The 14,924-nt window shown below is 39.4% G+C and overlaps 1 protein-coding gene across 1 annotated transcript in view; it reads right to left on the reverse strand.

The window, feature by feature from the left end:
- MYRFL (myelin regulatory factor like) overlaps window positions 1-14,924 on the reverse strand; it is a 134,483-nt gene that overhangs the window by 18,081 nt on the left and 101,478 nt on the right. Inside the window, exons 14-19 of the mRNA XM_063115651.1 lie at window positions 10,819-10,982; window positions 10,145-10,208; window positions 5,348-5,433; window positions 2,654-2,728; window positions 2,525-2,577; window positions 2,220-2,402 (exon numbers count right to left, since the gene is read on the reverse strand). Coding sequence (XP_062971721.1) covers window positions 2,220-2,402; window positions 2,525-2,577; window positions 2,654-2,728; window positions 5,348-5,433; window positions 10,145-10,208; window positions 10,819-10,982 — 625 coding nt within the window. The remainder of the gene's footprint in view (window positions 1-2,219; window positions 2,403-2,524; window positions 2,578-2,653; window positions 2,729-5,347; window positions 5,434-10,144; window positions 10,209-10,818; window positions 10,983-14,924) is intronic.

Genomic DNA, 14,924 nt, shown 5'->3' on the forward strand with positions numbered 1-14,924 from the left:
AACCACTATGGAAAACAGCATGGAGCTTTCTCAAACATCTACAGATAGATCTTCCATACAATCCAGCAATCTCACTTCTGGGTATATACCCAGAGGAATGGAAATCGTCACGTCGAAGGGATACCTGCACTCCCATGTTCATCGCAGCTCTGTTTACAATAGCCAAGACATGGAACCAAATGTCCACAATGGATGATTGGATAAGGAAACTGTGGTATATATACACCATGGAATTACTACTCTGCCATAACAAAGAATGAAATACTTTTGCAACAACATGGATGAGCCTGGAGAAACTCATGTTGAGTGAAATAAGCAAAGTCCAGAGGGATTAATACTGCATGTACCCACTCATAAGTGGGAGCTAAGAGAGAAAGAAGGAAGGAAAGAAAGACCACAGTAGTGCATTGGACTTGCAGAGGGAGAGAGCATTCCTTGGGCTACAAAGTGGAGTGGGGGGGAAAGGGGGTGGGAAAGGGAGGTTGGGGATAATTGGGTGGGGGACACGGAGTACAAATGCAATTAGTGGTCATGGGTATGCTGCCAGTATGAGTCTGGCCCTCACATGGGCACGAGGGGTGACAATTAGCTTTGTATCCCATGAATATTCATAACCAATAAAAAATAATAATTAATTTTTTTTAAATGTTGAGACTATAATGATTGAAACTAATTCTTTTCTTCAGAATGAACCTTTATTCTCACTCTATAGTAATGCATCTGTTTCCAAGTTCAGTCAAAAATCATTTTCACAAGGAAAACAGTATGAGCACTGCTTCTTATAGGTGTGGTGGGGAGACCCTGTACCTCAGCTTTCTCATTGGAAAAAAGTGGGCACGAAAACAGTGCCTATCCTGTAGGCTAGTGAGGATTAAATGATTTATTCATGCAAACTACTTATAGAGTAACACCTCATCATGTCATGATGAGGAGGAGGAGGAGGATTTGTTAAAGTTATTCAAGACCAGGATATGGAATATTACCAAAAAGAAAATGAAATTACATTTCTGCCACAAAACTTCAACCACTGACCATATTCTATGTGTCAGTCATTAGGACTGCCTACGAATATTCTGGTTTATCTTCTTCCAGACACCTGTTAGTCTGCATTCCCATCTGTTTTTAAATTACACATGACCAATGTGATTTGCTTCAGCCAATAAAGTAAAAGCAGAAGGGCCACGTGCTGTACTAGGTGGAAGCTTTAAGAGCCAGTACACAATTTGCCTTATTCTCTCACCATTACAGAGACTGTGGAAGTAGGTACTGGGACAGAGTCTCCATCAGCTGGGTCCCGAATAACATGATGACCAAGAGCTCTCTTTTAATACACTTTTGATGTATAGAGTGAATGAGGAATAAACTTTTGCCACATGAAGCCACTGATATTTGGGAGTCATTGTTGTGACAGCATCCTAATAGATAAGTCATGCTAATATGTATTGTTATTATTAGCATCATCATTAATATTATTTTAGACACTCATTAATATGTGTATATAGAAGGAGATTTCTAAAAATAATAATAATATTAGAATAATAATATTATTTCTAAAAATAATATAATCAATAATAATAATATTATTAAAAATAATAATAAATAATAAATAATAATAAATAGAAGAATTGTATTTGATCTTATGGAGATCATTGCACTTTTAGCCCTTGATCAAGTGTCTATAATTTTTTTAAGATGAAAATTTTGTTACTTGAAAAATGTGTTTGTGTGTTTGTGTGTCCCCGGAAGGCAGAGGAGGAAGATATTCTGAAACTAGAATGCCAACCTTGTGTATTTCACTGACTTTAAGCTTACCCTGAATTCTGTATACAGTGGCCAAAGTCTCCTACATTTTGCCCTAGTTGGTTTGGGCAGAAAGCCCAGATACCACATCATTTTTTAAGTTCTAAATGAGCCAAAAAATGAACCCATGTGCACATAATTACTTCACTCGTGCCACTATTACTAGCTTTGTTGGCAACAGACAAATGAGACCTTGTCACTTGGTGAAAATTATAAGGACTTGAATCAATGAAACTTGTATCCCTGGACAGAGAACTCAGTAATTACAGATAAATGCCAATTTGTGTATTTGTGTCTTTAAAGATTTTGCCATCCCAAGTGGAAGTGTGGAACCATTAAGAGACTATCCGAGTAAATATTGACAAGGAAAAAAACCCTGAAGTTCAAAGCCCTAGTCGTTTCTCCTTGAACGTCATTACCTGCCCGTTTCCTCTGACGGATTTCCTTCTTCTCCTCCAAGTGTCTTTGCCCGGGACTTGGAAAGTCTCTTCTCCTTCCCCAGATGGGGCAGCAATAAGTCTCCTGACATGACAGGATCTCACAGAAAGAGATTTCAGGTACTTGAAAGGAGGTCTGTGTGGTTGCCAGTGGTGTCTGAGGTGCTGCGAGGCATCAGGCAGAGGGGAGGGAAGCAACAGGGTTAACCTGAAAGGCCAGTTTCTTCTGTTGACAGCTCACATGAAAGGCAGACTGGGTTCAGGGATGAGGGATGTGCGGACCTTACCTGAGGAGGAGGCTGTGAGCAGCCCAGCTAGCTCCTGCGAGCTTGTGCTGTTGCTGGAGGAGAACGAAATGATTAATGAAGGAGGACTTCAAGATCCTCCCCAAAGAAAATCACAATCTCAACCCTCACCTTGGAGAGAGATTTGGGGCACTTCGGTCTTGATTTTTTAAACTGAGTATGTAAAGGGAGACTATCGTCAAGGCACTGTAAATAAAAAAATTTAAAAAGCATTATGCGACCATGTGACAGATTTATTTCCAGATATATCGCACACATCCAGCTGGCCAAAGATGTACTCTCACAGGCCACACAGATGGGAGCAGAGGGGGAGGAGGCGGCCACAGCTGATAGAAACACCATGGAAACCAGCGCAGTTATGCTTTTCTGCCCTGCTGAGAAAAAGCCCTCGGCTTCCTGGAGCTCAGAGGTTCCTGGGGTAATCTACACCGATGGATTTTTCCACAGAGCAGCCCTGGCCCTGGCAAGCTGTCTCAGAAGCGACTGTCACTAGTGGAAGATTACAAGAGGAAGTGTGTAAATAGCTGGAGACAGTCTTCTGCTCCTTGCAGGAAAGCGACAGAGCAAAGTTCACATCCCACTGGTGCAGGTGGTCTGTGCTGTTGAAAGGAGGCACAGGTTTAGTTAGCTGTGGACACCAAAACCTTGGGCCACTTCTATGACCTCTTCCAGCTGTCTGTCTTTTCAGAGCACAATACACCAAATTGGGCAGAGGAAGGAAAAGAAATGAAGTAAAGCACCCAGTTCCATACTGTGTAACATCAGCATAATAAGGACGCCTCTCCCCACAATTGTCAGAACTTATATATCCAAATGGAAGCTTTCCTCAAAGGTGTGAGCTTTGGGAGGCCATTCCCAACAATGTTCATACACCCAAACACTTAGCGGTCTCCTCTTTTGGGGGTGTCTTTAAAACTCTCTCAAGAGCCACCAAAGAAAGCCTGCTGATGAACTTACAGTCCCATTTCGTGCTGGGCTTGAGACAATGTTATCTGACTTGACTTCTTGCCAGCTTGACTTCACACCTTGTTCTCCAAACTTGAGGACTCATTATTTTGTTCCCACTGAAGGTGATGGATTTACCATCATTAAGTACACACAAAGAAATATGCCACACATTTGAATTCCACTCATAGGGAACAAATCCCCAAAGTGTTCTCAGCAGCAGCTGGTAACTGCCCAGAAGGCACAGCCCTGCCTGGGGACAGTGGTTCTGAGTCCCAAAGACGCAGTCAGACAGAACTTGTAGTGTTGCCCTGGCAAGTGTTTGCTGGGGTCAAGTCTCCCTTTTTTGTTCTTCCATGTCTCCCATTCTCCGTCTCCCCATTACTGACCCCTAAGTCCTCTTTTTGACTTGTCTCTGGCATCTCCTTCAGTGCATAGCCCAGAGAACTTCTAGGACCATCAAATCAAATGGACATCTGCTTCCTTCTTTGGGAGCAAACCATGGTTTCGACCCTTTTCAGTTACACCACAGTCCAGAAACAAGAAAATAATCATAATGCCTCCCATTTATGGTCTTAGTGGTCGACAATACTGGAATTCATAAAATTTGATAAGCATGTTTAAAAGGCAGTATCTTTACCGTAGAGTTAGATTTTTCTATAACCTTTTCTATGTCTCTGGAGAAGCCAAGTATGTCTGCTCAAGGTAGATGCTCACACCCTCCTGAGTTAGAAACCCCAGCAGGAGAATACAAGCACACTTAGGAGACTGAGAAAAGTGCATGGGCTTCTAATGGGAGCTCTGTGTCATGGTGTCAAATACTTGGGTATCTTCCCACAGGTGGGAGGTAGCAAGTCAAAAGTGAAAACACCGAGGGGAAAGAAAGTCACAGGGAGAACTACAATGTCTCCCATAGCTAGGAAGCTGCCTTAGATCAAGGAACTGGAAGCACTTTGGGACCATCGTTTGCTTTGCTTCTAAGAATAATTGTCTCCCTAAGACATGGTCTAGCAGCCAGTCCTTTCTCATGCTAACAAAGCATTTTTTGATGGATAGATAAACACCCCTTTCACCACATGAATAGTCAGACCAAAAACCAGAAAGGAGTATTCAAAGGCCCAGAAAACACAGGCAGGATGACCAGGGCTCAGGCAAGGGGCCATCACAGCAGCAGCAGGAGCATGAAAACCAGAGGGCTGATAAAGGGCTCTGCATTCCAGCAAGGGATTACTCCCACCTCTCTGTGGAGGAGGGATGGCCATCAAAAGTTGCCCAATTTTCATAACAAATATTGTTGTCCCTGCTGTATTTGCTTGACTTAACTGCTTAGTAGATTTGGCTATAATTTCATCATATTCTACATCTTGGTGTCCCTTTTGTAAAGTCTTCACTAAAGAACATAGAAGAATCCTAATAAACATGATTAACTAGGAGAGAGTGGATTATACCTGATTTCCTATTCATTCCTTTACCCCAAGTAGATAGGAAGGAAAACAAAGGATTCGAGAAAGTTATTTGCAAAGCTAAGACACACACACACACACACACACACAGACACACACACACACACACACACACACTAGTGAAAGGCACAATTTGTGGCTAAAACATGGCAGTTAAGATTGAAAAAGAAAAATATCCTTCATCTCACATTTTAGTTCAGAAAGCCTGTGCTTTTTTCTTTAAGATATGAGTTTTAAAAGAGCTCCCTCGTCTCTAAGCTGTCAAAGGTCAGTGCCTGGTTTAAAGGGCTTCTTGTCTTCAAAGTAAATGGAAGGTCAGTTCCCAGTTCATATGTGAAAGAAGAAAGACAGGAAAGAAAAAAGAGCTGATATAGCATAAAATTGAAGTTTTTCTTACCACAATGTCATCACAGCAATTAGAGTTATAACCAAGGTCTGGAAAACCCAGTTAGGACACGACTGTCTTTTTCCTGAAAAATAAACCTATAAAAAGGTTCGGTAATGAGCAATGATAAATCCGCGATGCTAACTGCGAGCAGGAAGCCTGAAGACTTGCTCCCCACAGGAGGAGCTCTTTGCTGCTCCCCGGGGTGCCTCTCCTTCAAAGCTTACCCCAAGTCCCTCCCTTTCCTTGATACTCCAGCCCACAGTAATCTCTTGTCTCCCTGACACCCTGTGGGACAACTGTCTATGCCATTCATGTGGCGCCTATTCTTGCAGTTTTAGGAGAAGAGGGCCTATGAGACAAGATGCTGTCAGAACCCAGATGTCCGTCTCTTTTAATAGGACACCTTTGAAAATTAAGACGTCTTCAAGACATGAAGGAATAAATCCCAATGGAAAAATTTCAGGTATGAAAAACCATGGAAATGATGCTTGTGACATGAAATCCCACTAAACAATCCTTAAATGACAACATCAGTATCCGATTCTTCTACCTATTTATAAGGACATCTCTGGGCCTGTGTCTTATTTATTCTTACATTCATTCAACAAATGTTTCTTGAGTACCGCTATGTACAACACCAAGAGAGACAGGAAAATAAGTAAACTGCAGACTCTAGGAAGTGAATGAGACAAACCTTTAGGGACTGATACATACTGGCTTTTATACTCGCATATGGGGAGTGGGCCAGGAACTGTAGGATAGACAGCATGGAATCGGTGGGGAAACCACCTGACAAGACTGAAGAGGTTGTCTATACATTTAAATAAGGTGCTCCTTAAATATGAGTTTCCTGCTAATGCAATAGGAAGTATTACGTTTGCTTCCTTCTGGGGATATGAGGTAGAATCATGCTTTTGGTTGGAAGGGTACTGGAAGATGGTGGTAGTTAGGAAATATCAAATATCCTAAAATTGGTCTTTGGCTTAATTTCTTGGGCTGGTTATCTGACTAAAGAAAATGCTCTCCAACATAATATGAGGGGGGGAGAGTAGGATTAACTATACTCTTTTTTTTGCAAGTAACAAATTCTTAGGACTATTGTAACTGAGTCATCCGTAAGCACAGCTGTAAGCCACTCTGGATAGCGAGAAGTCAGGGGTTCCACTCCTACACCTCACTGGGACTGTTCTGAGGATGAATAGTGTGCAGTACAGAGAAGGAACTCAATGAAATTTGCTGAATCAATTGGAATTAAATAGTGTTAGTCTCAGGATAAGCATTTCTCCCTCCAAACTACTATCCCTCCTCCCCCATACACAGCTGCTGAATTATTTAAATCTCCCTGCTTTTGCTCAAAATCCTTTGACCTAGTATAGGGAAATGGCCTAAAACCTGCAGTCAGACTTAGAGTTGAGTCCTAAAGTTATCTAAATGTCACTGATCCCCATTTTCTTTATTGATAAAATAGGAATAATAAAATAATACCTGCCTACTTTTAAGAATTATTGGGTGGATTCATTTAACAGTGTAATGGTTCTAGATTCAGGTATGCATAAAATTACTATGGAGCTTTTTGAAAACCTAAATGTCCTGGAAAATTCTGATTTAATATGTTTTATTTGGGGTAGGGTGGAGGCAGGGAATCTGTAAGAGGTAAAATAATGAAAACTATTTATCCATGTTCACTCTGTCCCCCTCCTTCTGCCTCTCAGATACTCAGTGAATTTTTACTTAAACCCTGAGGACCTTCCCACCTCACCCCAGGGTCTACATACAATAGCAGGAATCACCCACCTATGTCTTGAAGGTGGAGAAAGAGAGGGATGGAGGGGGAACCCCGTGGATTGAATGAAAGCTAGATCTTGAGACCTCAGTCTTCCTCCAATGAGCACCATGTTGGCCAGCATTGGGAGCTGTGTGGAAGTTGAGTCAGGATCCAGACAGGTTTCTTACCGTCTAGTAAGGGCCACCAACTGCCCACAGCAAGCACTTTGCTCATCAACAGCCCCATCCAACCCAAGAGTAACATTTCCCACCCACATGCATCTATTTCAATGACCCAGTGACCCAAGGAAGTCCCAAGAAACAGAGGACACTTAGGGGTTTGGTGGTGACATGAAAGGGAAGTTTGGTCTCACAGAAATAGCCAAGGCATTCTTCTAAGAAGGCACAGAAGGAGCAAAACACACCCATTACTTGTACTTTATCAAGATCCCTGGAAGATTCAGATGTATAGCAAAGTGTGAGAACAACTGAAATAGTGGATTTGAAAACACTGGCAACAGTGAACACTTATCCAGCGCTTACTGTGTGCCATCCACCCTTCTGAGTACTTTACATGGGCTAATTTACTTAATCCTCACAGTAATCCTCAACAACCCTGGAGTCAGGAACTTCTATTATCCCCATTTTAGAGATGGGAGAAAGGAGGCATGGGAAGGCTGAGTTCCTCATCCACGATCACACAGCCAATAAATCACAGAGCCAGGATTTGAGCAAAAAAAAAAAAAAATTGGTTTCAGAATTAATGCTCTTAACCACAAAGCTATGCTGCTTCCTTTTTTCTGTCTGTAAATAAAAGGAAGCACTATACAATTAGATATTATTTCAATAAATTCTTTAACCTGGTGGTGCAGATATCTGAGCCTAATCTGTATTTGTAGTCTTATCTTCCACTATCCTCTCTAACAAACTCCCACCTAATCCTTGCATGAAGCCAGGACAAGCTCCCAGAGCTTTGCTTATACCTCTCCATCTGAAATCTCTCCTACAGCTCCATTGCTGTCTAGCCAAAGCTGACTCTGCCTTTCAGGCCAAGATCCCATAATACTCCTGCAGCACTCTGAGCCTCTGCAGCATTTATCACATCCAGCTAAAACTGTTCTTTGTATTTTCTTCCGATCTTCCCTGGCTACCTTGTAATTGCTTAGAAGAGACCACGTCTGACTCATCTTTGTCTGCCTCCCACAGGTCCTCTACAGTGACTACAAGTGGTCTCTGAGTTGGACAGGTGTTAATGCCTACATAAGTCCTGACCCTGTGTCTACACCCTAGCTGCCACCCAAACTCACCCACTCAAGACACTGAACCACTTAATATTTTTAATTTAAATTGTGAACCTTCAGGAAATATTTTTAGACTGGGCTCTCCACTCGTGCATTCATTTGATAACTACAGCTGCTCCTTGACTTACAATGGGGTTACATCCTGATAAATGCATTGTAAGCTGAAAATATCGTGTCAAAAATGCATTTAATACACCTAACCTACCGAACACCATCCCTTAGCCAAGCCCACCTTCAGTGTACTCAGAGCACTTACATTAGCCAAGAGTTGGGCAAAATCATCTAACACACAGCCTATTTTACAATAAAGTGTTGAATATCTCATGTAATTTATTGAGTACTGTACAATATGTCAAGACTGCAACAGTTTTGCACCATTGTAGAGTTGAAAAACTGAAAGTTGAACCATCATAAATCGAGGATTGTCTGTATTTCTCAAGTAACTACCATGTGCTACTCCCTGAAGACAGAGTGAGGAAAGCAGACATAGGGCCTGCTCCTCTATATATTCTAGTTAATATTCTGGGATAAGTACACAATAAAGAAAATCTGTGAGTGCAAGATGGGAGCTACAGAAGTTGCAGGTGACCACATTGCACCTATCAGGGCTGCCATGGATGTAGATACCATTTCCTTCATTCCACTGGAAATCGGTTAGTACAAAGGGCACCTTTCCTACACAATATTTTTAATGTTTTGTGTTTATTGAGCAACTGCTAAGTGCTGAGCACTGTGCTAAGAGTTTTAGCTCATTTAATCCCATTAATAATCTTTGTAAGGTAGATACTATAGTTATCTCTTTCCCAATGTGATTAAGGAACTTGTCCAAGGACAAGTACTATACATTTATCCATGTACTTAGGTTTATTGTTACACCAAAAAGCTTATCAGCAGCATAATACTTTACATAGTTTTTGTGGAAGAATTCTAACTCCTTCCTGCATCCTTTTGGAATAGTTCAATGCAGTATAGCATGAGGAGTAGAGGATGAACTGAAGCAGTGGTCCAAACACCAGGTCAGCCTTTAACAGGGTCTCAGTTAAAGTCATGGGTATCTTCTGGGAAAGGCCATTTCTGGACCACTGGTGGATCAGCAGGAACAAGCCGAGTTTCGCAGTTATTCATGAACTGCAACCTGGAAGGGAATATTGCAGCTTCTCCCCTGCCAACACTTCTCTGTGATGCAAGGGGTGGCCTTCAAATTAATAAATGATTAACCTTCACTTTTTGCTGCAAATGTTATCTTACTTGGTGAAAGCTATCTCTATTCATTAATAAAATCATTAACCTTTGCAGGCAAGTAAATTCCTATTCACACATTTGCATATTTAGTACTGAATATTTAAGAATTTCAGGATTAACTGAAGTCACTTTGGAATCTTCTTAAGCCAAAAAGAAGGGACTAGGTGGGGTCAAGGCATACACACAGATCTCACAGCCCAGAACCATATGCATGTGGAGGCTGATAAATTTCACCTGATGGGGACAACATAAGCAAAAACTGACAGAATAATAGTTCTGAAATGGACGTGTTGTGTACTTATTTTTCTTTTTGCTTTTTAAAAAAAGTTAATATCTACTAAAGGGTTAGTATTTAAACATCTGAAGTGCAGAAAAATGCAAAGTAGGAAAGTCTATCAACAAATAAATGAAAAAAAAAAACTCGATCAATTTTTCTAAAGATTTTTGGGGGGGTATGGAAAACATCACCTCTGTTTATTATAAATTTAATTCTGTTTACCTTGTTAGTTTTCTTGGATATGGTCCTTCTTGGAGATGATATACTAACAGCTCTGCTAAATTTGCTTTAAAAAGAAGGAGAAAATTGATTACTATTCAAATATCTCTCCAGGAATTATATAACAAAGGCAAGGCTGTCACTAACACAACAGGACAACTCTCTTATGTAATACAGTGATAATTTGAAAAAAGAAAAACCAAGGTAGTTGAGAGTTCCTTTTATGGAAAAGAATTTTAGTAAACACAAATGACTGCATTAAAGATTACATTTTTCTTCTTCTCAAAACTAGACCCCAGAAATGTGCGTTTACCTCCTCAAGTAATAAAAAAAAATTATAAAATTTTTTTCCTTGAGGACCAAACATAGTTTTCTAAATTTAGAAATGGCCACCTCTCCTCATTAAAGAAGTTACCCTTTTGCTAAAATCCTATAACATCTGCTGTTAAGCAGATGCCTCACGTTTTGCTTCGTTTTTAAAGCAGCAACAGAAAAAAAAATAAGAAAGTTAACATACAAGGCATTTGTGTTCCAAAATGTTCTAAAAGAAGAATAGAGACTGTATTATGAGAAAGTAATGGTTGCTGCTTGATCAAAAAGACCATTTAGATTGATCTAGTTATGGAAAGAGCCCACTGTCTCCTTTCCCCGAATTTCTGTGATGATGCTGGATATACCTGATTGAGCTTGCTTCACTGGCTGAGGACTTCCAACTACTGAGCCGCTTTAGCCTGGCCAACTTTCTGTTCCATATTTCTAACTCTTCTATTCTTTCTTCAAGGTCATTAGTTAGTTTGCAGAGCTGCTTCACTGCACCTACATTTTCCATAAAGATCTGGTCCTAGAAAGGAAAATAATACAGAGAACATAAATTTACAGTTTGAGACCACCAGGGAACTGTGCAGAGCTCATTCAAAGATAATTGGAACACACCATTGAAAATGGTTATATACACACACATCCTCAAGTTCACTCCAGGTAAATCTGGAGAGGTTTGAAACTCAAGGTGGTCTTGCTAAACTGCTGGCTGTGTAGGAAAACTGCTTCTGTTCAATTTGCAATAAAATGGAAATATGTCCTTGTAACCCAAAAAATGGAGCTGAAGGAATTGTCAAGTTTGCAATCCAGAGATTTATTTTCAGTGGCAATTATCCTATATTTAAAACTCGTAAAAAGAAAGTCAGAACAGGCTATTGAATGTTGAATTGTGTGTTCATCACCAAATCCCCATAAGAAATGACTCCAGCTCTCTCCCTGGTAAAACGTACACCAAATTGCTCAGGTGAAGGAGGGAGGAATGAAGAAGACCTGGGCTTTTCTCTGCATTCTGCCACCTACTAGATGTGAGACCCCAGGTAAAATGTAACAACCTCTCCAGGCTTCAGTTTCTTCATCCATAAATGAGAGAATAATTCTTGAGGTGTTTTCTTTTGCTTTAACATCTATGAGCTATCAGGTACAATTTATATTTTATCCTAACTCCCAAACAAAAAAAATTTTTTAGAAGAAGGGGGCACTTAATTCTTCCTGTTCAAAGGAAGTCACTGACACATCAGAAAGATAAAGAAAGGAGAGACCAACCAAAGCCAGAGGGCCCAGGCCATACCCTTCCCAACCTGCACTCTTCAGTTGTCATATGAACATGTGCGTTTATTTCTCAGCCATAACAAAAACTCAGAAAAGCTCCTGTCAGCTCCCACTCCAACTCTATGATGTCTCCTCCTTTTCCCAACTCTGTTTACAAGTTCAAAATCCCACAACACTTCCTGGTCTCATAGAGGCTGATCTGCTCTTGAAAAGTGATGAGCTTGAGGCCAGTAGAGGCTGTCTCATGGTTTGGGGTCAAACTGAGGATGGTGTGCCTTTGAGATTCTCATCGTCTAAACCAAACCTTTAAGGGTTTCAAACACTGTAAAGCAATCACTCAGAAAGAATCGAAAGGTGAACATTACAGATTTAAGGCTTAGTTTAAAGATAGGTATGTCATGTGAAACACTGGAGGACTCAAATTCTCAGAGCAGCCACACAGATCTAAGGAAGCCTCTTGAACACCCTGCACACTCATGTGTCTGAGAACTTATTCCAGTAGTTACCTCTGACAGAAATGCCTTTCCTCAAGGCCAGTCCTAATTCCATCTTACCCAGGCCCTTCCCAGAGGCCACTGGTCAGAAGGCACCCCTTTCTTCTACAATGTCCTCAAGATATCAAGGCATGTTCAGTTTCATCACTTGGCCATTTATCTTGTATCAGGAGTTATGTGTCTGTCTCCCCATCTGGATCGTGAGTTTACGGAGGGCAGCAATAATGTTGGTTCATTTGAGTGTCTTACCAGCATTTAGCCCATGCTTTCACCCATAGCAAACGCTCAGCAAGAATGTACAAGAGTGCATTGGAAGGTGCTATAAGTTAGCTTAGGAAAGACAAAGCCTTTCCTATTAGGAAATCCAAATGACCAAAAGCTTGCTCTCTGTGGCCTATGCTTGTTTTAAGGAAACTTACAAAAAAGAAAAAGAAAAGAAAAGGACATCCCCATATTGGTTTCTTGAAAGTCATCAGGAAACCTTATATTTTTCCTGAAGTCTTATCAGATATCCTTCAAAATCTATCCAAAGAATATAAATTGATAAAAGTCACTATGGAGTGGAATTTAGTATTATCTAGCTAAATTACATATGTTTTCATTTTGGGGCCAGTTATCTCACTTCCAGGAATCAATCATAAATCCCCTGGTGAAAGAAAAAAAAAAAAAGACTGAAATCAACCCAACGTCCATCAACAGAAGACTTGATAGTAATAATAATAAACTAGAGTACAATCACACAGCAGCATATTATGCTATTGTAAAAAGAAATGAAGAATATCTCTATATACAGTACTGTTATGGAACAAAGTTTAGGATACAGTATAAGAAGAAAAAAACAGGTACAGAAGAGTATGTATAGTATGCTACCTTTTGCCGAAGAAAGAGGGAGAATGCAAAAATGTGCACATATTTTCTTACATTGAAAAAAAATGAAGGATAAGCCAAAAAATAAATTAAAATTGTTACACATAATGGGAAGGAAGAAACGAGGTAGTCAAAATGGATAGAAGCCAGGCTCTCTCAATGTACCTTATTTTACAAATTTGCCTTTAGAATAATGTGGGTATTTTGAGTAATTATAAAACATAATTAAACCAAAAATTTTAAAGCATTTCCTAAAAATAAAAATAAAATAAATGAACCTAATTGGGTATTGAGTTTTTGTTTTAAGCTTACAGAGAGGATATATTTTAACAGACTTCAAAGCACAGTAATTTGACTGTCCATTCCTAGAGGGATATATCCTAAAGACAAAATACAAAACAAACAAAAACAACCAGCAAAGACTCTTAAACCTTTCAATAATCATATTGTTAGTTGTAATAGTGATAGATTATACACACACACTACACACAAATATATAATTGGATAGAACAAATACATAATTAATAGTGTTTTAAACCAAGATTTTCAGCATTTAAGAAAGGAGATATAAATATAAAATAAAAACATTAAGTAAAAGCCTAACCTACTAACAATGAACACCCTTCGTTGTGGTCTCTAAATACCATTCTCAGTGAAAGAAACCAGGAGGACTCTTTAGAGAACTAGTAATTCCAGGTTTGGGATAGGAAATGGATGAAGTGAACCTGAAACATGTTACAATATGGGAAAACAAGGAAGCTGTCACAGTGACGGTGTCAAAATGACTCAGAAACTCCCACTAGCCGAACATAGGACATCAAAGGACTATTTACTGAAATAGATCAAAAAATCAAATGTATTTTAAAAGCATTAAAAATTCTATTCAACTTTTTAAAATATTTTATTATTTACCTTTGAAGTTTATTAGGTGTTCAACTCATTTTTCTGAAAGCTTATTAAATAAAGGAAAGAAGCATGCTTTATCCTGCCTATCATGTACATTATTTGATAAGGGAAAGTTCTTCATTTTAGAAGAATTCCAGAGAATAAAGAAAGAAGGAATGATAGATCATCACTATTTTCCAATTCCAAATGAAGCAATGGATCTAGGCAATAATCCTTAATGGCTGCTAAAACCATATGTCTATATTTGTTTCTTTGTGTTATATACCTATCTGTAAAAATAATAGGGGAAATTTCAACACCAATTGGATTTGATGAATTAAGGAATTACTGTAAGTTTTTAGGTGTGATAATGGCATACGGCTCAGTTTTCAAGAGGTAATTCTTCTCTTTTAGAAAAAAATATGGAAATATCTATAATAAAATGATATGATTTTGGAGTTTGCTTTAACTAGTCCAGTTGGTGGGGGAGGGAAACTTAAATAAAATAAGATTGGAAAGAATTGATAACTGTGGAATCTGGGCGAGGCATACATGGGTTTTCATTACTATTCTCTCTGATTTTGTATACATTGGACATTTTTTATTAAAAATATTTTAAAAATAAATCACAAAACAAAAACAGAATCTCCTGGCAAAAGCCCTTCTAAATTTGCTAATCCTGATACAGATTTTCCTTTACTTCTAAATTTGTTTCAATAAAAATAAGCAGAAATCAAGAAAATAAGAACAGCATTCCATGATTCTAAATCATAATAAATGTTACATGATTATTGACTATGTTTACACTGTAGAGAGTCTTCTCCTATAATTACAACTGTATTATTCACAGTGGGTCCCGTGGTCAGCTGATGTCCACCCAGCAGTCCAACACAGTCCCATCATCCTCTCTGACGCCTTCCCATGCCCTGTTTCCTGACAGGCGATCTATC

The sequence above is a fragment of the Cynocephalus volans genome, chromosome 12, assembly GCF_027409185.1.
Source record: "Cynocephalus volans isolate mCynVol1 chromosome 12, mCynVol1.pri, whole genome shotgun sequence".
Classification (NCBI taxonomy): Eukaryota; Metazoa; Chordata; class Mammalia; order Dermoptera; family Cynocephalidae; genus Cynocephalus; species Cynocephalus volans.